The sequence below is a fragment of the Nyctereutes procyonoides genome, unplaced genomic scaffold (genome assembly GCF_905146905.1).
Source record: "Nyctereutes procyonoides isolate TBG_1078 unplaced genomic scaffold, NYPRO_anot_genome, whole genome shotgun sequence".
NCBI classification, from domain to species: Eukaryota; Metazoa; Chordata; class Mammalia; order Carnivora; family Canidae; genus Nyctereutes; species Nyctereutes procyonoides.
This window is the reverse complement of record NW_026575128.1, coordinates 3,408,436-3,431,485: the sequence shown is the minus strand read 5'-3', so window position 1 is coordinate 3,431,485 and position 23,050 is coordinate 3,408,436. Positions and strand designations below refer to the sequence as shown.

General features: G+C 55.3%; 1 protein-coding gene across 1 annotated transcript in view; it reads left to right on the top strand.

The window, feature by feature from the left end:
* LOC129520843 (bone morphogenetic protein 8B) overlaps nt 1–23,050 on the top strand; it is a 32,559-nt gene that overhangs the window by 4,027 nt on the left and 5,482 nt on the right. The window contains exons 2-6 of the mRNA XM_055342047.1: nt 8,579–8,768; nt 9,202–9,350; nt 16,196–16,390; nt 17,181–17,260; nt 17,735–17,845. Coding sequence (XP_055198022.1) covers nt 8,579–8,768; nt 9,202–9,350; nt 16,196–16,390; nt 17,181–17,260; nt 17,735–17,845 — 725 coding nt within the window. The remainder of the gene's footprint in view (nt 1–8,578; nt 8,769–9,201; nt 9,351–16,195; nt 16,391–17,180; nt 17,261–17,734; nt 17,846–23,050) is intronic.

Genomic DNA, 23,050 nt, shown 5'->3' with positions numbered 1-23,050 from the left:
AGATGGCGCCTGTGAGGACCACATGCCCAGGGCTCTCGGGTCTGTCCCTTCATTTGCATCACAGTTTTGGTCACAATTTTGTTTTGAAAAGAGGAGAGTGAGAGGAGTTGGGTGATTTTCCCAAGGCCACCCAGCAGGTGATCGTTGTGTCCTCTGCTCTTCTCCTCTAGAGAAGCTGCCTCTCCACCCAGGGCGAGGCCTGGCCCACCACTAGGTGTCTTAGTGTCACCCAATGGGACTGTCCTGAATGTATGTTGTAAACTGAGAATTCTATTTAAAGAGTCTTCATTGTTTGGTAGTTAAAAAAAATGCATGCTCAGTTTACCTCGTTCAGACCACATAGAAACATGTGACACGGGTGCCCCTGGGGATCCTTCCCCCCCCCCCAGCCCATCGCCTTCAGGCAGCCACTTCTGATTCCTGTCACAGTGCATTCGTGTCACCTGTCTTTGAGCTTCCTACACCTAAGATCATACAATATGTGCTCTTATATCTAGTCTTTCATTCAACATAATTTTTTTTGAGAATCATGCTTGTTATTGTATCTGTAGTTCTTTTTTTTTTCTGTAGTTCTTTTTTAAGTGTTTTGTTTGTTTGTTTATTTTAATAATCTCCACACCCAATGTGGGGCTTGAATTTCACAACCCCGAGATCCAAGAGTCAGATGCTCTTCTGACTGAGCCGGCCACTGAGCAGGCACCCACATAGTTCTTTTTTTTTTTTTTTTTTAAGATTTTATTTATTCATGAGAGACACAGAGAGGGAGCGAGAGAGTCAGAGAGACAGGCAGAGGGCGAAGCAGGCTCCATGTAGGGAGCCCAATGTGGGACTCGATCCCGGGACTCCAGGATCAGGCCCTGGGCTGAAGGCGGCGCTAAACCGCTGAGCCACCCGGGCTGCCCAGTCGTTCATTTTTTATAATTGAGTTATATTGCATCCCACAAGTATGCACGTTTATTGGTTTTTATTCATGGACATTTGCGTTGTTTCTAGTTAAGAGTTATGAATAACAGGGCCCTGAACATGCACACATATTGTGGCTGTACTAAACCTGCATTTTAATCCTGACTGTGCCACTAGGGAGCTGTGAGATGGTACACAAGAGCTTTTTAAAGTCTTGGAACCTCATTTCCTCACCTTTAAGACCAGGTGACGGGAATCCCTGGGTGGCTCAGCAATTTAGCACCTGCCTTTGGCCTACAGTGTGATCCTGGAGTCCCGGGATCGAGTCCCACGTCGGGCTCCCGGCATGGGGCGTGCTTCTTCCTCCTCTTTTTCTCTGCCTCTCTCTTTTTCTCTTTATATCTATCATGAATAAATAAATAAATAAATATTTAGAGAAAAAAAAAAGACCAGGTGACTAAGGCCTCACTCCCAGTGTTGTGTGAAACTGGGCGAAATGTCAGTGAGGCTAGCTGCGTGGCAGGTGCGCAGGGCAGACCGGCAAGGTTAAGGGAGGAGGAACACGGCAGGAGGCAGGGGCTGAGAGCAGGGGCAGGAGCCTGGGCCTGGTTGGGTGGGCCAGAGCAGGGCCGCCCTCCCTGTCTTTGTGGAGGCCGACCATGGGTGCAGCATCTCCCTGGGCACTTCCCCGGGACCTCCAGTCCTCCCAGGGTCCTGCCTGGAGGAAGGTGGCTTCAGCAGGCATTCTGGGAGGGGGTGGGCATTGACAGGAGAACCTCATTGACAGGTGAGCCCCCCATCCCAATATCGACCCCTAGGGGGAATCTAGGGCCACTCGTTTTACATCATCTTTAAATCTGAGAGAATGTGCCCACCCCTGCCCACTGAGGGGGGTCCCTCCAGCGGTGAGGCCCGGGGCAAGGAGGTACACCCAGTCCACCTCCTCATGGGAACCCATTCCCCAAGGGAGAGAGGGCTGTGTCACTGTGACCACATCTTTCTGAAAATCTCCCACAGTTCGGTCCTCTCCCCGGGTTTGCACCAGGGAATCGTATCCTTGCTCAGTCTCCTTGGATCTATTTCTGGCCTTGAGAGACTTGATGTGGCCGAGTGTGCGGGTGTTCCCTTTTAATTTGGGGTCTAAAGCCATCTGAGGCCTGGACGGCAATCACGCGTGTGGAGCCATTTATGGAACAGCTCTTGAGAAAGTCAGTAATGAAAAGTGACTAAAAATACGTTAGAAATGCAGCCCTGGCCTCCTCTGGGCAGCACTGAGATTTGTGGGTGGGAGGAAGCAGACCTGGTTCAGATGCAGACCTGGTGGGTGATCAGTTCTGCAGCTCGTCCACGGGCCTGCACCAGCCATGGAGGCCTGGGGGTTGATCCAGGTTGAAGGGGGCCCCTCAGCCCTGTCACTGGCAGGATGAGCCAGACGGACCCGCGCCTCTGCCTCTGGGAGCCTGGGGAGCCTGCCCTCCGCCTCGGCAGCCCGGCCGGGTCGGGAACGGGGGCCGGTCCCACAGCAAAGTGGAAACACAGGTGGCTTCTGATGGAGACACACTGTGGCATGGAAGCCATTCCCAGGCCAGCAGGCTGCCCCATGTCCTGGGGAGCACGGCAGACACGTCCCCCTCTGGGCCCCCAGGGCACAAGGAGCTCAGGAAGGTCCACTGAGAGTCTCCTGTCTTCGGCCCACGTTGTGCGATCAGAAGATTCTGTTCTCTTAACAGCCACTCCGGGCTAAAAGAAGAGGATGACTTTTTGAAGTGTTACTTTTTGGTCAAAAACAAGACAGATTTAGATCGTCCAGATACCTTTCAATTTTGTCCAAGTCACAAAAATATCTGAAGCCATTCTTGGTGTTGGGCTGGTGGACTTAGGGTGCGGCATCTGGAGATCTTTCCCGAGTGGCGGGCGCAGATCCTCAGAGGAAGAAAGGCAGGATGTAGTTGGCGGCATGGTGGTCAGAGATATCTCTGCACACGGCATCCTGACCCGCCTAGAGTCCTAGGATCCTTTATTTCCTGGAGTTTCAGTAATGGAGAAAGTAAACTAACTGCTTCCCCACATGGAACTTTGAGAATAAGGTACCTTTAGGAAACAGTGGTCACATCATCTGTCCCTGATAGTGGGCCCATGCCCTGCCAACCCCAGGTGTCTCGATGGAGCTGGCTGTCAAGAGCCTCTGTTGGCTGCTAAAAACCCCAGGTGGCTTCCAACCCACCTCTCAGGGCATGGACTACCATAACATCAACAACTGTTGAGTTTTATCAGATTCTTCCCAGGTCACAGAGCCTCTTTGAATCCCTGGACAGCAGCTTAATCAGAGTCCATTAATATCACTAGGAATAATACTAACGTGTTGTCCAATTTGATAAGCACAGACGTGGACATCACTTCCATATTTCAGCTAATAGAAAAACATCAGATAAACTGAAGTTGAAAGGCATGCCACAAAATAACTGGCCAACACTCTTTAAAAATGTCAATGTTAGGGGGCAGCGCCTGGGTGGCTCAGTTGTTAGGCATCCGACTCTTGATCTCAGCTCAGGTCTTGATGTCAGGGTTGTAAGTTCAAGTCCCACACTGGGCATGGAGCCTACTTGTAGTAAAATAAATAAATAAAAGTGTCAGTGTCATGAAAGAAAAGGAAAGACCTAGCAATTGTTACAGATCGGAGGAGACACGGGGTGCCTTACAACTAAATGCGATGTGGGACCCTGGACTGAAGTCAGGAACATTCAAGAGATGAATAGTGGAAAACCTGGCAAAATTCTAGAAATTTAATAGCATTGTATCAATACCAGTTTTGTGGTTTTGAAGTTACACTATGGTTTGATTATATATGGTATTATCATTAGGGGAGGCTGGGTAACAAGCATAGGGGCACTCTCTGGACTATTCTTGCAAAGAAGAGTTCTGTCTAAATCTAAATCGCCTAAAATTATTTCAAAATAAAGTTAAAAGCACAAAGTGACTCACACGTAGCCTCCCTGCATTATCCCCAGTCCCCCCCCCCCCTTGACCTCCTTCATAGCTGCTTCCCCTTGTTTGATACCTGACTTCCCCATGCGCCGTAAACTCCGTAACATCCCTGGGGCTGGGGGGCCACTCCGTGTCCTCAGCTGTGTTCTCACCTGTGCCTCCATCATGACCTGCCTACAAGGAGCACTGCATTCAAATGTGTATGAGTAAACAAACTAATTTTCCTGGATGTCACAAGGAAAAATGAATGCTAAAAAAGAAAAAAAAAAGGGAAAGAAAAAAATGTTTTTAGAAAGCCTGCTGAGCATATATAATCAGGATCTTTTCCCACATGCCCAAAGGAGGTGAAAAAAAATTTTTTAAAGGAGGTGAAATTATGGGAACACCCCCCCCCCCCGCTCCAGATTACAAATCCTTGGCCGAGATATTGAAGATGGGGGGAATAATTCACTACCAAGAAATCTTCCTCCAGGCATCAGTGGTCCCCCACAGAGCTACCACAGAGGATTCCCAGCAGGACATATCTCAGAAGGCCGGGATCCAGAACATACCAGGCAGGGAGCACCCATTGCTCCTTCATCCTGGCCAAATCTACCCGCGGGCTGGGAAATGAACTTCCCAACCCCACAAGTGGTAGCAAAAAAAATTTACTGGGAAAACCCAAGAAATCACATTGTACGGACCTTGGCCTTTCCCATAAATTCCCTTTGCAGACCATCAGCAATAGCAGGGGCGGGGGGGGGGAGCAGCAACAGGCCACTTCCAACTGGATTTTTATGCTTTTCTTTCAACATCAGATGGTGGAGGTCTGCCCTGATGTGGTGGAAGCAGCCCAGACAGGAGTCAGGACCCCTAGGTTCCATCTCTGTGTGTATAGAAAAGGGGAAGGGGGGGATCCCTGGGTGGCGCAGCGGTTTGGCGCCTGCCTTTGGCCCAGGGCACGATCCTGGAGACCCGGGATCGAGTCCCATATCGGGCTCCTGGTGCATGGAGCCTGCTTCTCCCTCTGCCTATGTCTCTTCCTCTCTCTCTCTCTCTGTGACTATCATAAATAAATAAATTTAAAAAAATTAAAAAAAGAAAAGAAAAAAGAAAAGGGGAAGGGGACTGTGTGTGATGACCTGTGTCCCTGGGGCTCTGATGTTCTGGAATTTTCAGCGCTTTCGTAAAGGGTCACTATCTGCTTTGTGCCTGAGCCAGAACGGCCTCAGTGGTGATTCTGAAGGGCTACTCTCTGAGCCTGGGCATCTTTGGGAGATTCCAGACCTTGGGGAAGTGCAAACTCGGCAGGAGGGTGCACCAGGAGGGAAATGCTCCTGTGAAATATGGTAGAAGCATTTCTGGACCAGAACCAAGTACCTACTATGGTAGCAACCATGGCCTTTTGCAGTTCCACTTGACCCTGTATCAAATGGCCATTCTGCAGATGTGGATACTGAGGCCCAGAGGATCAAGTGCCTGGACAGGGGTCAGGAGGAGAATAGGAGGGAGCTTGAGACCATCCAAATGCCTTTCACTTGAATTAATATATTTTTATGTTACAGAACCTTCCATTCCGTACTCTTATTTGGAAAAAGAAAATTGAAAGTCTCCCTTTTCTCCCCCATGGCTCTCGAGATTCACACATGAAGGAACTCCTGGTACTGGCAGGATGTTGTCACTTTGATACAGGGATGAAGTGAGGAGATCAGGGGCCAGCACCCCTTCCCCACTCCTGTGGAAGTTCCTACCTACTCGATAGTGCCTGCCCCTCCCAAAGCCCTTTCAGGGCCCTTTGTGGAAAGACTGCTAGTATCCCCACTAGATGAAGAGCGTGAAGCCAGGGAAAGTACCTGGTCACCGGTAGGGTCAGAAGCCCCAGTTACAGGCCAGAGCACCTATACTTCTCAACCCTCTGGTAGTGGGCGAGAGCAGGGGCTGCCCATCCAGCAACTACTGTAGGGGCAAATCCAAATCCTAATAGCCGCTGCTCCTCAACTCCAGCTTATTCTGGGACACCTGGGGGGTTCAGTCAATTAAGTATATTAAGACGCTAGACTTCAGCTCAGGTCATGATCTCAGGGTTGCAAGATCCAGCATGGAGCCTGCTTAGGATTTCCTCTCCCTCTGCTCTCCCCACAAAAAAAAAAAAAAAAAATAGGGCAGCCTGGGTGGCTCAGTGGTTTAGTGCCGCCTTCAGCCCAGGGCCTGACCCTGGAGACCCAGGATCAAGTCCCACGTCGGGCCCCCTGCATGGAGCCTGCTTCTCCCTCTCCCTGTGTCTCTGCTGCTCACTTGCACGCGCGCACTCTCTCTCTCATTAATAAATAAATCTTTTAAAAATAAAAAAATAAAAACTTTTACTAAATGCACAGAAGCAACTGCTAGAAAGCTGGGCATATGCACTGTTCCAGCAGAGCGACGGGGCGCTCCCCTTTGGCCAGTTAGTCATGTCCAATGTATTGCTGCATCCCAGCAAATTTATCAGCTTCTGATGAAAACATGACTTCCTGAGACTGTCCCTCCTCCCAGTGCTCGTCTGGGACAGCCAGGGTGGCAGTCTCCTGGCTGAACTGCTGGCCGGTTCATCAGTTTCACAAACCCACAGGGTGGAAGCTTGGAACTGGGTGCACCAGGCTCCCTTGACCAGCGCACGTGGGCCCCGGGTCAGCCAGGGAGGGAGGCCGTAGAGCGCGGTCCCCCCTGTGGAGCTGGCAGGCTCGGGGTCATTCTCTCAGTCCCCAGATCCAGCAGGATGTCAGCGTCGGGCCTGCAGACCGAGCTTGCCTGGGGTTCGGGGACCCGCCTGTCAGTCCCCAGCCCGGGGAGCAGGTCCCTGCTGGCTGCTCTGGGAGGAGTCGGGAGGCCGCCCCCACCCCCCGGCCACCATCCTTCACTCTCTGTGCCACACCCTGTCACAGCCTATGGCCTCCACCTGTGTCGTCCTGCACATCTGGGAGCCTCACACAGCCAGGTGACAGAGGTGCTCCTTGTGGTCCCTGAGTCCACAAAATGTCACCAAAGCTCTGCAGGTGTGGGTGTGAGCGTGTCTGTAGGGCGGAGGGGACATGTGTGTCCATATTCGTGGCACACGTCCTCGGTGAGGGTCCAGAGCCCTGCCCTCCACACTCTCTGCCCCCGTGGGAGGACCCGGATCCCACCCTGGGTCACACTGCCCCCTGGACAGCCTGGCTCCGGGGTGGGCACGTACCGTGCGCCCCCCACCCTGTCAGAGGCTGGACGTCCCGTTCCTTCTGCTCCCGGGGCCGGGAGCCCATCTCCTCCTGTCATCATGTGTGTCACGGTGACACTGGCCCGCCCTGCCCAGCTGCCTGCCTGTCCATCCCTGGACCCGGTCCCCACCGCGAGGCCAGGAAATGCTCCCACATCCGCCTCCATCACCAGCCTGGTGACTTGTGGTCACTGAGCCCAGTAGCCAGAGAGACAGTTTTTAAAAAGACTCACAGACGTGTAATTAAAATCTCAGCGTCGGGGTTGGGGAAGGTGCTGGGCGGCTCCCGCCCCTGCTTTCCGGAAACACAGATTTGTGGCCTTTGAAAGTGACAGGAGGCTAAAGTAAGACGCTGCTAAATATACCGTCCTGGGCATTTCCGGGCAGCGGGGGACATGTGGGCTTCAGTCGCCCCCCCAGCCTCCTGTCCAGACACGCCAGCCCGGCCATCGGGCCCGCCTCGGCCCCCTCCAGCCTGTGCCTCACCTTCCCCTCCTCCTCTGTCTTCCACGCCCCCGCCTCCCAACCCACGTTGCGCCCCTGCTGCCCAGAACCCTGAACCCCACTGGCCAGAGGCATAGCCCGGGCCCCTAGGCCGGAATGCCAGCCCTCGGAGCCAGAGCACAGCCAGGCTCACCGCCCAGCCCCACCGCTGATCTGCGGGCGCCCCCGCACCCACACCTGCGCCCACCAGGTCCCCTGTGCCTGGAATACCATCCCGCCACCTGCTCCACCCGACACGACTCTGTCCCGTCCTTCAAGGCCAGGGCAGGTGGCAGCTCCTCTGGGAAGCCTGCTCAGATCCCACCACGTCATGGGACCGTCCAGCCTCCCCAGGACCTGACCAGGTGTCCCCAGGGGCGATCGCTCATCCCTTGCTTGTCCTTGCTCCTGCCAAGTCTCCCCCTGGCCCTCCTTCCTCCTCCGCATTCTCCCCAGGCAGGACCTCCATCCTTTGGCCCTTTGCTGTGTCTCAAGGCTGTTGTTTGCCCTTCCTGTGCCGTCTGTGCCTCAGCCCTGTGTTCAGGCTGGCCCTTCCTTCTGCGGTGTCCTCCTCCAGGGACACTGTGGCCCATGTGCCGTCACCCCACGGGGCCCAGCCCCTGTGTCAGCTGCAAACGCTCCCCTCCCCAGGCTCCCATGCACACACACTGGCCTCAGAAATGCACTCGGTTCTGTGCCTGCTCCTCTTCCCTGAGGAGGGATGTGGCCTCTGTTCATCCTGGGGTCCCAGAGCCAGCGGGGATGGGGCGGGGCCGGCTGGGTTTGGGGTTGGGGGCCAGAGGCAGAGGCTGCTCTTGCGGCACCACTGTGTGCGGGGCCCTGTGCGAAGCCGTCTCAGCCCCAGGAGGCAGGGCCTGGGAGCAGGCCCCTTTGCAGAGGAGGAGGGAGCCGTCCCCACCCAGGCCACCAGGCCCCCGGCGCCCTCCCGGCTCTGCCCAGAACACAGGTGACCCACAGCCCCGCTCTGTCTTACAGTGGAGCGTGACCGCACCCTGGGCCACCAGGAGCCCCACTGGAAGGAGTTCCACTTTGACCTTACCCAGATCCCAGAGGGGGAGGCGGTCACAGCCGCTGAGTTCCGGATTTACAAGCTGGCCAGCACCCACCTGCTCAACAGGACTCTGCACATCAGCACGTTCGAGGTGGTCAGGGAGCAGTCCAACAGGTGCCTACCCTGCACCCGCCTCCCGATGAGCCTGTGGGTGTGTCTGGCCTGGCCGTGGAGGGGACGTTCCCCAGAGGATGGAGGGATGGAGGGGAGCTTCCCGGGGGACACACCCTCAGAGACAGAAGGACACATGGCCAGAGGCCTCGCGTCACCACGGGGAGAAGCCCAGCATTGGTCCGGCTGCAAATCCCTCCACTGGTGTCCTGGCTGTGGGACCGTGGGCGGGTCACTGAGCTCCTGAGCCTCAGTTTCCACGTCCCTACTGGGTACAGCAACACCTTCCCACAGTAGATACGGTGAGATGAGGCAGGCGAGGGGCCCAGCCCGAGCCAGGCGGGGTAGGTGCCCCACGAGTGGGCCCCAAGGTGGGGGCTGGAAACACAAAGGCAGCTGTGCCGGCCCTCAGTTAATTGTTTTTTCGTGTCCACAGGGAGTCTGACTTGTTCTTTTTGGATCTTCAGACGCTCCGAGCTGGGGACGAGGGCTGGCTGGTGTTGGACGTGACAGCAGCCAGTGGCCGCTGGTTGTTGGGCCGGAACAAGGACCTGGGGCTCCGCCTCTATGTGGAAATGGAAGATGGTAAGGCTCAGGCCCGGGCAGCAGACCTCCTCCTGGGGGCTCCTCCGAAGCTGCTGGCGGGAGGTGGCTGCGGCCCCTACCCCCCGCATCTGGCCCCGGAGGCCTGGCCCTTCTCAGCCCGGTGGCTGAGTGATGATCCCCTACCCGCTGTGGGGCCTCAGCGGGGCACAGAGGGTGAGGTTCCCATGGTGGGAGGCCCCCACCACCACAGTCTCCCTCCTCTCCTTTTGCAGAACCATTTGAGTTGCTAAGAGAGAGTCCATGTTGTCCCTGCCACGAGCAGCGTGAGCAGTGGGGAGTGTCTGTAGTGGCAGGGCCTCAGGGAAGGGATCACACCCTCAGACTCGGATCAGAGGGGCCTGGCTTTAAGTCCCAGCGCTGCAGCGCTCTCCCCCGGTGACCTCGGCAGGATGCTTCCCTGCCCAGTCTGTTTCCTCCTCTGTAGAACGAGGTTTCACGCCTGCGCTCATTCCCCAGGTAGCCCGGGAGAGCCTCCTTCGTGGGCAGCAGTGCAGAGGGAGAGGCCGAAGGCGGGTGCAGGATGGGCGTTTCTGGGCCACACACGGGGCTGCCGTGGCTGGAGCGGGCGGTCAGGGCGAGGTGGGACAGGAGACTGACCGCTGGCGGGGCAGGCTGAGTGCGGGTGACGCGGGGCCCGGTGTTGGAGCCTTGACAGCTCGCTGTATTCCATAGCAGCGGAGGATGACAGGATCTGATTCCGGCTTTTAGAAAAGAGGCTTCTGAGACAGCCCCTCGAGGAGGGGTCCCTCCACCCCAGTAGGACTCCGCTTAGTGACTCGCTTCCCCGAAGTCCAGGAGGGCCGGGCGGGGGGGAAGTAGAGGAGAAAGCTGACCTCACGACCCCGGCAGGTGATCAACGCTCACAGGAATGTCACATCCGTCCTGTGTCCCTTTGACATGATGGCATGAGAAGGGCCCTCATCTCCTGGTCTTCCTCCCAAACCCAGAACCCCCTCTCACTGTTAGAGAGACGTCAGACAAACCCAAGTTGCGGGACACGCTACAGAACGTCTGACAAGTACTTCGCAACGTGTCGAGGTCATCACATACGGAGACGGTCTGAGATACTGTAACAGCCCACGGGGCCTGAGCAGTGGTAACAAGTGGATGGGACCCCGGAGGAGAAGAGGACATTGAGGAAGACGGATGGGGTCCGAACCCGTCGTGTTTAGCGCAGCATCAGACAGCAACATCGGTTCATTAGTCACGACAAATGCACCGCGCTGACCAATGCCAACATTTCCCGGGGAAACTGGCCCTGGGCACCTGGGACTCTGCAGGGTCTTCGCAGTTTCTCTGTAAACGTCAGCTGTTGTAGACCAAGACCTTGACCACATGTATGCGACAGTCCCCGCCCCCGACATCAGCAGCGGGAGTAGTCTGTGCGGGACAAGAGCCAAGTCAGAGGCCCTGAGCCACACGTGTGCGGTGGGAGCAGACAGGGGCTTGTTGGCAGCAGCAGAAATGGAGAAAAGCAGGTGGAGGAGGAATCGGGGAAAGTGTGGATCCAGCCAGGGGCCATTTTAATCGAATCTTTTTTCTCCTGCCTGAGTAACAGTAGAGGAGGGGCAGGCTTGAGGGAGCAAACCAAGAGTGCTCTTTGGGTGATGTTATTGAGAGCCCCGGGGAACGTCAGATGGACCGTCATCTAGGACGGGTGAGTGCTGGAGGCACCCGTGTGGGAAGCGCTGACGTCTACATGGGTTGAGAGCCATGGGCCTGGAGCAGGTCCTGGGAAGGGGATGGCCATGGAGAAGGAAGGGGACCGCCCAGAGCCCTGGGGCCTCTCACATGGAGAGAGCTGCCGAGGAGGGACCATGTGATGCGGCTCCCATCCCGCAGGGTGGTGGGCTGAAGAGGGCAGTCTTCCCACCAACCCCCAGACCCAGGGTCTGTCTGCTCCTCAGTGACCTGGTCGGGGCCTCCACAGGCACCACTCCCTCCCTGTGGGGCTGCAGGGTCCAGGGTCTGGGTCCCGCATGCCTGGAAGCACGTGGCTTCCGGAGCCCTCTGAGCATGAGGGGCTGGGACATGGGGGGAAGCCTGGTCCCGTGTCACTGCCCTGCCTGCCCTCCCTGCTCCATGATGGGTGGTGGCGGTCTGTCCCTGACCTGGACCCGAGCCCAGAGGTGGAGCCCACGATGGCAGCCTTCTGGAGGCCCGTGGTGGCCCTGGGATGCTGTGACCCGCCGGCCGCTTGGGGCCTGTGCTGGCCAAGACCAAGGGCGCCGTGTGCAGCCTGGTCACCAGCGATGATTCTCCTACACGGATCCCGCGGAGCTGGTGAGAGACACGACCCACAGGGCCAGGACCATGGTCGGCGGCTTAGGGGTCTGCGGGATTCCAGAACCTGTCAAGGCGCTGCTCAAGACACGGGTCAGGGACTTGCGTGTGGTCAGCAGCGACATGGGGTGGACGACTTCGGGCCGGGCCTCTTACTGGGACCGAGCGATCACCCGCAGCATCTGCTGCTACATGGGGGAGAACTCGCTGTGCCAGAGCCAGTCCCTGTCGGGCGAGCAGGAGCTGGAGCTGCCAGCCCAGGGCTCCCTGGCCGAGCGCATCCGTGCGGGGGTGGCGGGTGCTGGGGTGCCCGCGTTCTACACGGCCTCCAGGACTGTGGTGCAGGAGGAGGCCCCCCACATCAGGTACGCGCCCTTCGGCAGCATCTCGATCACGAGCCGGCCCCGAGAGGTGAGGGAGTGTCACGGGAGCCACTGTCCTCTGCAGCGAGCCATCGCGGCCGGTTCTGCGGGCAGAAGGGTGGAAGGCCAACCCCGCAGGAAACATCATCTTCGGAAGAAGCGCCAGGAATTCCAACGTGTCCATGGGCAAAGCTGGAAAACCTCAGTGGTGGAGGTGGAAGAAATCGTGGGTATGGGGACGTTTGCCCCGGAAGCCATCCACGTTCCTAACGTTTATGTGGACCCAGAACACAGGGGGGAATGTGAGAAAGGCAGTGAGCGGTGAAGCTGCGGACGGAGGAGGGTGAAGAGGCCGAGTCTGTCGGTGACCCCCAGGCCTGAATCCAACACGGGCAGCTCCGGAATTTGAGGAGGCGCGCACGCCGGTTTGGGCGTAGGAATCCCCCTCTGGCCAGCAGCTGCGTCAGCCTGGCTTGGACTGTCCTCTGCACGGGGACGGTCCTGGGCTTGGGTCCGTCTCCATTCAAAGATGAGGTGGGTGCAGATCCCGTCGCTGTGGGCAAGCGGACAGTCCGTGTTTTCCCCGGGGGCTGTTTTTCTCCAGCGACGACTGGTTTGCCATGATTCGAGGGGACACGTCCACCTCAGTGTCCCAGGAGCCACGTGGGATTCCTGGCGACTGGACGATACCCGGAAAGAAGGTGAGAGGCATGGGGGTGCCGTGGATTTGGTGTCCAGTCTCAGGACCGGAGTGGTGGCCCCGTGGACCACTGCACCAAGGACAGCGAACCCCAAGTCTGGGACAGGTGCACCTGCCACCGCCCGGGATGCGCCGTGTGGACCGGCTCACCGCCGGGGGGGCCGGGTGCGACGTGCACCGGACGTCCTGATGCTGATGGAGCTCTGGGACGGCCTGACGGTGGACGAGGCAGCGGGCGGCCCCCCGCGTGTCACCACCTCGGACCCTCGCAGCACTGCAGCCTCGCCCAGGAAGGAAGCCCTGCTCACAGAGGGCGCGTCTCGTCTGAGCCCGTTGGGGTTTCACCCAGAGGAGGTGAGCACAGCCGTGGGGCCAGGCGGCCCGACCGGTTCTCCCGGCGTCTCAGACTTGCTACCGCCGCACAGACTCTTCTCTCACGAGGGCTGTGGCTTCAGTTAAAAGCAAGGGGAGAGCGCAGCCGTTTGTCCTGTATGTTCTGTGGGTCCTGAGGAGACTTGCTCGTCCCGGGGCCCCCGGGGGCCTTCCTCCCTGTGATACTCCATGAAGTTCCCTGCAGCTCGGAGGAGCCCGCAGCAAGGCTTTCTGGGAAGGGCCTTCCCTGGCGACCGGGCCCCGAGATGTGGGGGGTGATGAGGAAGGAGCCACCACCCCCGTGCCCAGGGCCCCGCTTCGCCAGCACCGTGAAAAATGCACAAGCGTCAACGTGCGTCGTGAGCGGGGGTGCTGTCGGCGTGAGCTCGTCTTCCCGCGGCCCCTCTGACTTTTCCTCTGGGGCCATTCGTCTCGCTGCCAAATTCTGTTTCCCGGTAGCCTGCCCTCTTCCTCCCTGCTCGTTCTCCTCACGGCTAAATAGATGTCTCTGGAAGGACAGCGAGGCTGTGGAGCTGGGCCGGAGCCCGGGGGGTGCGGGGACAGGGCGGGGAGCGAGGTGCCTCCGTGGATGCACAGTCCAGCCTGTGCTGTCAGAGGCGGCGGCCTGTGGTAGGAGGGCTTCTAGAAGCAACCCTAGGCCCCTTCCGGGAGTTCTCATGTCCAGTCACGGGCTTCCTGTGTCACCCCGGGCACTCAGACCCCTGTGTCTGTCCTGGAGCGCTACACCTGCTGCTGTCGCTGCTCCCTTAGAACCAGGAGAGGCTGTGGTGGCTTCACCCCGAACCTACAGAGTCCCCTACGGGAACAAAGTGAGTTCATCTGCAGGCGTGTGTGCGTGCAAATGTGTGTGTGTGAGGATGAGACCACAGCCTGGCGTGGAGCGGGCACCCTCCCTCACGTCGCTGTGAGGTGCACACAGCCCTCAGGAGCATGTGGGCCAGGCCTGGGGAGTCTCGGGGGTGAAGGAAGGCCTGTGAGCGGCCTCCCTGGGGCCTCACCCTGAGGGAAGGCAGCCCCTGCGCCCTGATGGGGCCACCTGGGGGCGGGATGGATGGTGGGGCACCGTCTGGGGCATCCGGGGAGGGGACCTGACGGTTGTCCAGCCGCCCCGTGGGGCAGGCCAGGCTTCCCGGGCGCAGCCGGCTAGAGGAGAGTAGGGCGCTGGAAGGGAGGAGGAGGGATGAGCCCCTTGTCCCCCCGTGATGGAGAATCCTAAGCAGAGGGACAGAGCGGACCTGGGCCAGGGCTGGGACCGTCCAGCTTTCAGCCCGGCGCCCTGAAGGTCCCTCAGCGAGGCTCCTGGGTCACACCCCCCCCCCCGCAGGCTGAGGTGGGCCGGAGGGTGCGGAAGGGCCTGCGCCCAGAGCAGGGGCCGCAATCGGGCAGGATTCGTCCCGAGTGGAGCCTCTAACGGGTCCAGCGCACCTGTTTGTGGCGGTGAGGTCAGAGGTCAGTGTCCGGGTTGACTGGTTGTTGGAGCATCTTGGCCCGAGGACACGGCCCAAAGCTCGGCTGTCTAGGGGGTACCGTCGCCAGCAGAGCAGGACCGCGGTGGGGCGGGCGGTGCCCTTGACCTGCGCTGTGTCACGGCGAGTCGCGGGAGGGCCGCCGACGGAACAACGTGTGTGCTTGTGCGTGTGCACGTCTGCGTACTGTGTGCTCAACGCGTGTGTTTCTCTGCATACGTGAGGGGGGTCAGGGTGGCCACCCCGAGGTGACGTGTCCCCAGAATGGAGCTGTTGGCTCTGCGTTACACGAAACATAAGATGGACTTAGTGTTCAGCTCCTGTCGTTTAACAAAATTCCTCAGGAAGAGAAAATGAAGGGGCCTGTGGCCACTCGTCTTTATCGCGAAAGCCAGCACGTACCCCACGTGCCTGGAGTGGAGCTAATATCCAAATATTATGTATATTTTCTCAAAGGAGTTTTATAGGCTTGAAATGCTCGGAGTGGAGACATCTTAATTGCAGTGACCATGTTTGGGTGAAAAAGTTGGAAAAAATAGAGACTATTACGGTGACTGTTGTGTAAAGCTTTGATTGGCATGATAACATTCCAGAAAAATGAAAATGCCGAGTTGGAGTGGGGAGAGATTTCCAAGTGGTATTTTCCTCCGAGGCCACTTTGCATTGCTGTTGTGTCACTTTGACAATTAAAAACCCAGGAGGCGAGTGGCCCAGTCGGTGGAGCGGCCAACTCTTGGGTTTGGCTCAGCTCGTGATCTCAGGGTCCTGGGCCCGCGCCCCGCGGGGCCCTGCGCCAGCGGGGAGTCTGCTTGAGAGGCTCCCTCCCTCTCCGCCTGCCCCTCCCCCCGCAAATAAATAAAAGATCTTTAAAAAGTCAGGAGGACATTTGGAAAGACAAGGGGCCCAGGGAGTCTTACTGGTGGAGGGGACGTTCCCAGGGTCGTGAGTGTTTCTCCTGGCATCCTCGTCTCTAAGCAGCTGCGGGATCAAATCCCATTTTCCCGGGTGTCCCTCTTCCTAGCCCGAGGTCCCCGTGTCCCCCCCCCACAGCCTTTCCTCTCTTGTGACCCACAGACCTGGGGTTAACCCTGTAAGTGAGTAAGGACTGGGGTCAGACCGACGTGGGCTGGACCCCGGCCCTGGGCCTCTGGCCAGATGTCTCTGCCCCGCTGCCCTGTGTCCCACCTGTGGGCCTCAGGGGACACTCAGCGCCCTGCTCTTGGCCGTGCCAGGCAGAGCAAGCCGTGGCTCCCACCTGGCGACCGCCCCAGTCCCCTGGGTCACAGATCCATCGATCCCCCGAAAGCCTCGGGGCCCTCGGACGGAGGTGGGACCCGGGGTGCTGTGCGCCCCTGGCAGCCTGGCTCTGAGGCTTCCTGGGAAGCACGTGGTCCAGGGACCGTGGAGAGGCCTGAGGTCACCAGTGGGAGGAGCTCGAACGTGTAGAGGGTTCACCGGTGTCACAAACAGCGACCCTGTGGTGGCGAGGCCCCTCCCCCCCGTGCCCCTGGGACCGTGTCCCTCCGGGTGGGGACACCGTGCAGGCCATGGTGGAGGGTCCCCGCCGTCCCCGTGCACCCCCGCCCGCGAGTGACCGCCTTTCTCCTCTCTCCGTCCCAGGGCACAGCGTGGATCCTGGCCTGGCCGGTCTGCTGGGGCGACGGGCGCCGCGCTCCAAGCAGCCTTTCCTGGTCACTTTTTTCAGGGCGAGCCCCGGTCCCGTCCGCGCCCCTCGGGCAGCGAGGCCCCTGAAGAGGAGGCCGCCGAAGAAAAGCAACGAGCTGCCGCACCCGAACCGCCTCCCAGGGATCTTCGGTGAGGTCCGGGGCGGGCCTGGGCCGGGCCGAGGACGGCGGCGGGGACCGAACCCTCGGGGCCTCAGCGGCTTCAAGCCTGTGGTCACCCTCCAACGCTTGTCTGACACCTGCTTACCTCGTGGGCCCCGAGGACCGGCCACCGGCCTCCGTCCCCGCCTCCCAGGGGCGCCTTCTCTGCCCTCCCCTGGCACCAGGGCTTTTTCCAGAAGTCTCCCTTAGCTTCAGGTGCCCCTTCCTCCAGGCACTGGTGGCTCTCAGGTCCCCCCTGGGTCCCCCGAGGATCCACAGTTGTTTGTGTCCCACCAGGCTGAGCCGCTCAGGATCAGGGATGGGCCTGCCCTGCCCCTGCCCTCCTGCCCCCTTCCCTCCACGGGGGGTCACCCTTTGGCCTCCAGGAGCCCCTCCATCGGGTGGAATGGGTGTGGCAGGAGAGGTGGGGTGAGGTCAGGAGGGGTCTCTGCAGAAAAGGAGGAGCCACCTGTGGCCCAGGGTCCCCTGGCTGTTTACGGGAGCATCGCGGGGCCGCAGTTGGAGGTCAGGGGAGGCTCTGAGCAAGTTGCAGGGTTGCCCTGCAGCGATCGGGAGCCACCTGGAGCCGGCGAAGGCTCTCGAGCTGGGTCATGGCACCAGCACTGCTGCAGGATGGGCTTCAGGACACCAGGGCATTAGTTTCACTTCATTCATTTATTCAACAAATGTGCCCGGTAGGGTGTCCCCGCCCTGGGAGCTCCCTGTGGTGGCTGCCCGGAGCAGGAACCCCAGGAAAGCCCCTGCTTCTGTCCCTGCAGATGACGTTCACGGCGCCGATGGCCGGCAGGTGTGCCGGCGGCACGAGCTCTACGTCAGCTTCCAGGACCTGGGCTGGCTGGTAAGTTCCGATTCGCCTCCTTTGCTTAAATGACCGTCCCCACCCGAAGATCCTAAGTGTGTCCCCGGGGGGAGGTCCCATTACGGTGACTTTAATTTTCTTGTGCGTTAGGTTCTGATGTGTTTTCTGAAGGGAGAATGTCTTAGTGTGAGGAGGTGCTTTGGGGTAAAACCGGGGAAACGGGGCCAGTCTGAATCCTCAGCCATGACACGTCAGCTCTGCAACAGGGAAACAGAGGCTGGGGCTGCAGCTGCAGGAGGCGTGGGCTCCGGGGGACAGAGCTGTGCCCGCCCCCTGCCGGGCCTGCTGGTGGTGCCTCCTGGGGGAGCCTGCCTGGAGGGAGCCGAGGGTCGGCAGCCTGGCCTGGGGCTGCGGGAGGGGAAGGGGCGGCCCGAGTCATGCCACGCTGGGTGCTAGATTCGGGGCTCAGGAGGGGGCGTCCGCCGGGACTCACCCTCTCCCATTACCCCCCAGGATTGGGTCATCGCCCCCCAGGGCTACTCAGCCTATTACTGTGAGGGCGAGTGTTCCTTCCCGCTGGACTCGTGCATGAACGCCACCAACCACGCCATCCTGCAGTCCCTGGTCAGTACCGCGTCCGTCCTGCCCGGACCCACGGGGCGGGGGCTCGCAGCGCCGGGTGGGTGGCAGCCCCGGGTGTCGGGGAGGCTCTGTGCACAGGAGCTTCCCTGCGTGCACGAGCAGTTCCGGGCTCACGCCTGTCCAGGAGCCGGTGCCCGGGTGGCCCAGCTGTGTGTGCACCTGCACCCGCACACACCCGACTTACCCTGACTGCTGGCGCGCCCCCACCTCTGTGCGCTACACACGCGACTTACACGACCTGCTCGCTGTGGTCAGACGCACGGCACACAGCAGACGTGCGTCCCGCCTGGGTCCCTGTGTGCTCTGAGCACACACACCACCGTGTCGCCGGCGTGCTTAGCCTCCTGTGGCAGAGACGTACGCGGGGTGAGCGACGGGCGTGTGCATTGGGCCTCCCGCCGCATGTGTACGGGGCCGGGTGACGGGTGCCCCGCTGAGCTGCTGGGCCTCGGCCCCCTCTGTTACCTCCCCGTCGGCTCTTTGTCCTGCTCCTTTGGCGCTTGGTGTTCCCCACAGGTGCTGTGGCTCCCGTGCTGGGGGGGGGGGCAGCCTCAGTGCTGGAAGATCGCCCCTGGGAGGGGCGTTGTCGCTGCCGCTGTCGCTGAGGGTTTTCCTACCGCTTTGCAGTGTAGCTCGAAATCTGGGATTGTCAGACTTCCAGTTTCGTTTTTCTCTTTCACGACGCTTTGGCTCCTAGGGGGGTTTTGTGGTTCCATATAAATTCTGGGATTGTTCTAGTTCTGTCACAAGTGCTCCGGGTGTGATGATAGGGATCGCGTTAAGGCCGTGTGTACCCTGGGAGGCGCGGGGGCTCTACCAGTACTGCCTCGCTCAGCCACTGAGCCTGGGGATCTGCCCGTTTGTGTCACCTCCACCTTCTTTCATGATTGTTTTATAGTTTTCGGAGTATTGGTCTTTCACCTCCTTGGTTAAGCTTAGTCTTTGGTGTTTTATTATTTTTGGTGCAACTGTAAATGGGTGTAAACTGTAAAAGAAACTCTTTGTTTTCTTATTTTCTCTTTCTGCTGCTTCTATTTAGTGTATACAAATCCCACATTTCTGTATACTGGTTTTGTAGCCTGTGACATTACTGGATTCATTTATCAATTCTAGCAGGTTTTTTGGTGGCGTCTCTAACGTTTTCTACATATAGTATCAGGTTATCTGCAAACAGTGAAAATTTTTCTTCTTTCTTGATCTGGTTGCCTTTGTTTCCCTTTTTCTTGTCTGATTGCTGTGGTTATGACTTCCGGTGTTACGTCGAATAAAAGTGGCGCAGGGGCATCCTTCCCTTGTTCCTGACCTTACGAAAATCTCTGGTTTTCAGCATTGAGTATGATGTTCACTCTGGGTTTTTCATATACGGCTTTTATTTTTGAGGTATGTTCCCTCTAAACCTACTTTCCTGAGTTTTTTTTTTTTTTTCATGAATGGATGTTGTACTTTGTCAAATGTGTTTTCTGCAACTTTTGAAACGGTCATATGGTTTTAGTTCTTTCTCTTATTCATGTATCAGATTGACTTATTTGTAAATATTGAACAACCATTGCATCCCAGGAATAAATCCCACTTGATCATCGTGAATAATTTTTTAATGTATTGTTGGATTCAGTTTGCTAGTATTTCGTTGAGGACTTTGCATGTGTATTCATCAGCAATGTTGGCCTCAGTTCTCTTTACTTGTAGTGTCTTTAGTTATGGTATCGGTGCAATGCTGGCCTTGTAGAATGAATTGGGAAGTTTTCCTTCCACTCTTGTCTTAGGAACAGTTTGAGAATAGGTGTAACTCCTTTTTTTAATGTTTGGTAGAATTCGCCTGTGAAGCCACCCGGTCCTGGACTTTGTTTCTTGGGAGCTTTTGATACTGATTCCATTCCTTTGCTGGTAATTGATCTGTTCAAATTTTCTTTCTTCCCTCTTGTAGTTTTGGTAGATTATGTTTCTAGGAATGTATTCATTTCTTATTGCTCAGTTTGCTGCTGTATAATTTTCATAATACTCTTCTATTATAATCTTTTATATTTCCGCAGTGCTATTTCTCCTCTTCACTTCTGATTTTGAGTCCTCCCTCTCTTGCTCTTTTTTTTTTTTTTTTGAGCCTGACTAAATGTTCATCAATTTTATTGATCTTTTCAAAGAACTAGTTCCTGGTTTCCTGATTTCATCGATGCGATTTGTTTTTTAAGTAATCTCTGCACCCAAAATGGAGTTCAAACTCATGACCCCAGGATCAAGAGTCCCATGTTCCACCAACTGAGCCATCCAGGTGCCTTGGTCTCTTTTTTTATTTTTTGTTTCTGTTTCATTTATTTCTGTTCTCATCTTTAGTATTTTTGTCCTCCTGCTGATTTTGTTCTTTTTCTAGCTCCTTTAGCTGTGACATAAGGTTATTTCAGATTTTTTTGCTTTTTGAGATAGTCCTGTGTGGCTATAAAATTCCTTCTCTGGACAGCTTTTGCTGCATCCCAAGGATTTGGGACAATTGTGCTTTCGTTTTCATTAGTTTTTTTTCCATATATTTTTAAATTTTACTCTTTGATTTCTCGGTTGACCTATTCATTTTTTGACAGTATGTTATTTAACCTGCATGTATTCGTGCTCTTTCCAGACTCTTTCTTGTGTTGGGTTTCTAGTTCTGTAATATTATGGTTAGAAAAGATGCATGGTATGACTTTAATCTTTTGTAATTTATTGAGACTAGTTTTGTGGACTCATATGTGATCTGTTCTGGAAGGTGTTCCATATGCACTTGTAAAGTGTATATATATATATACATATATATACATATATATATATATTTTAACGATTTTATTCATTATTCATGAGAGATACAGAGAGATAGGCAGAGACATAGGCAGAGGGAGAAGCAGGCTCCATGCAGGCAGCCCGATGTGGGCCTCGATCCTGGGACACCAGGATCATGCTCTGGGCCGAAGTCAGGCGCCAAACCACTGAGCCACCCAGGGATCCCATAAAGTGTATATTCTTAAGGTGGAATGTTCTGAATATATGTTAAAATCATCTGGTCAAATGTGTCATTCAAAGACACTGTTTTCTTGTTGATTTTGTTTGGATGATCTATCTGTTGATGTAACTAGGGTGTTAAAGTCCCCTGTTATTACTGTATTACTGTCAGTTTACTACGTGTTTGTTATTACTGTTTTATGTATATGAGTGCTCCCATATTGGGTGTATAAGTATTTACAATTGTTATAGCTTCTTGTTGGATTGTTCCCTTTATGATTATATAGTGTCATTCTCTGTCTCTTACAGTCTTTAAAGTCTGTTTTGTCCCATGTCCTGGCTTCATTATCGTGTCTGTCTGCACGATAAATGCTTCTCCACCCTTTCACTTTCAGTCTGCAGGTGTCTCACCATCTGAAATGGGTGTTTTACGTAGGCAGCGTATAGATGGGTCTTTTTTTGTTTTGTATCCGTTCTATTACCCAGTGTTTTTGATTGGGGCATTTAGTCCGTTTACATTCAAAGTAATTATTGATAGGGATGTACATGTTGCCATTTTGTTTTATTTGCCATTCCATTGTGGTTGTTTTTGTATGTCTTCTGTTCCTTTCCTCCCTTGCTCCCTACTCTCATGTCTAGTGCAGACTTTTTTTAGTAATATATGTGGTTACCTTGCCCTTTCATTTTTGCACACCTATTCCTGGCTTTTGATTTGTGGTTACCGTTGGGTTTGTACATAACATTTTCTGCTTAGAGCAGTCTGTATTAAGTTGATGGTTGTTTAAGATGAACCCATTCTTTACTCCTCTCCCCCACCTCATCATTTAGGTATATGGTGTCGTGCTTTACATCCTTTTATTTTGTGAGTCCTTTGGCTGATTTTTATAAACATACTTATTTTTACTGCTGCTTCCTACTTCCTACTTTTCTTAATCTTACTTATGATCTTTTCTTTCCACTAGAAAAATCTCCTTTAACACTTCCTGTGGGGCTGATTAGTGGTCATGAATTCCTTTAACTTTTGTTTTCTGGGAAGCACTTTATCTGTCCTTCTGTTCTGAGTGATAGCCTTGTTGGACAGAGTTGTCCTGGCTACAGCTTTTTTCCTTTCAGCACTTTGAATATATCATGCCACTCCCTTCTGGCCTGCAGTGTTTCTGCTGAAAACTCAGCTGATTGCCTTCTAGGGTTCCCCTGTATGCGCTGTTGGGTGTTTTTTTTTTTTTTTTTTAAATCCCCTCTTGGTGCTTTAAACATTCTCTGTAGCACTCCTTTTTGCCATTTTGATTACTGTGTGTCTTGGAGCAGATCTCCTTGGGTTAATCTGGTTCCAGGATCTACCTCTTGAATCTGGATTTCTGTTTCCTTCCTCATATTTCTTCAGCTGTTATTTCCTCAAATAAATATTCTGCCCCTTTTCTCTCTTTTCTCATTCTGGGATCCCTGTGATGAGGATGTTAAATGCTTGATGGTGTTGCTGAGTTCCTTAAATCTATTCTCATTCTGCGTAATTTTCCCCTCTCTCATCTGGTGACCTTGATTACTTTCCTTTTATTTATTTATTTATTTATTTTTTATGAGAGACACAGAGAGAATAGCAGAGACATAAGCAGAGGGAGAAGCAGGCTCCCTACAGGGAGCCTGATGTGGGATTTGATCCTGGACCCCGGGATAATGACCTGAGCCAAAGGCAGATGCTCAATCACTGAGCCACCCAGGTGCCCCCCTGATTACTTTCCATTACTCTGTCTTCCAGGTCACTGATTTGTTCTCTGATTCCTCTAGCCTACTCTTTATTCTATCGTGTGTGTGTGTGTGTGTGTGTGTGTGTGTGTGTGTTAAGATTTATTTATTTGACAGAGAGATGAAGAGCATGAGGGGGACAGGGGGAGAGAATCTCCAGCAGACTGCACACCAAGCAGGAGTCTGATGCAGGACTCGATCCCATGACTCACCTGAGCCAAAACCAAGAATCAGACACTTAAGCCCTTGAGCTACCCAGGCACCCCTCCAGTGTGTTTTAAATCGCATTTATGGTGTTCCTCATCTCTGACTGGTTGTTTTTTTATCTCTTTAAGGGTCTCACTGACGTCCTCCTCTCTTTTCACGTACGGTATCATTGTGGTCATTCCTTTAAAATCTCTAGCAGGAAAAAATAAATAAATAAAATCTCTAGCAGGTATATTGCTGACGTTTCTCTTAGGTGTCTTGCTGTGATTGTGT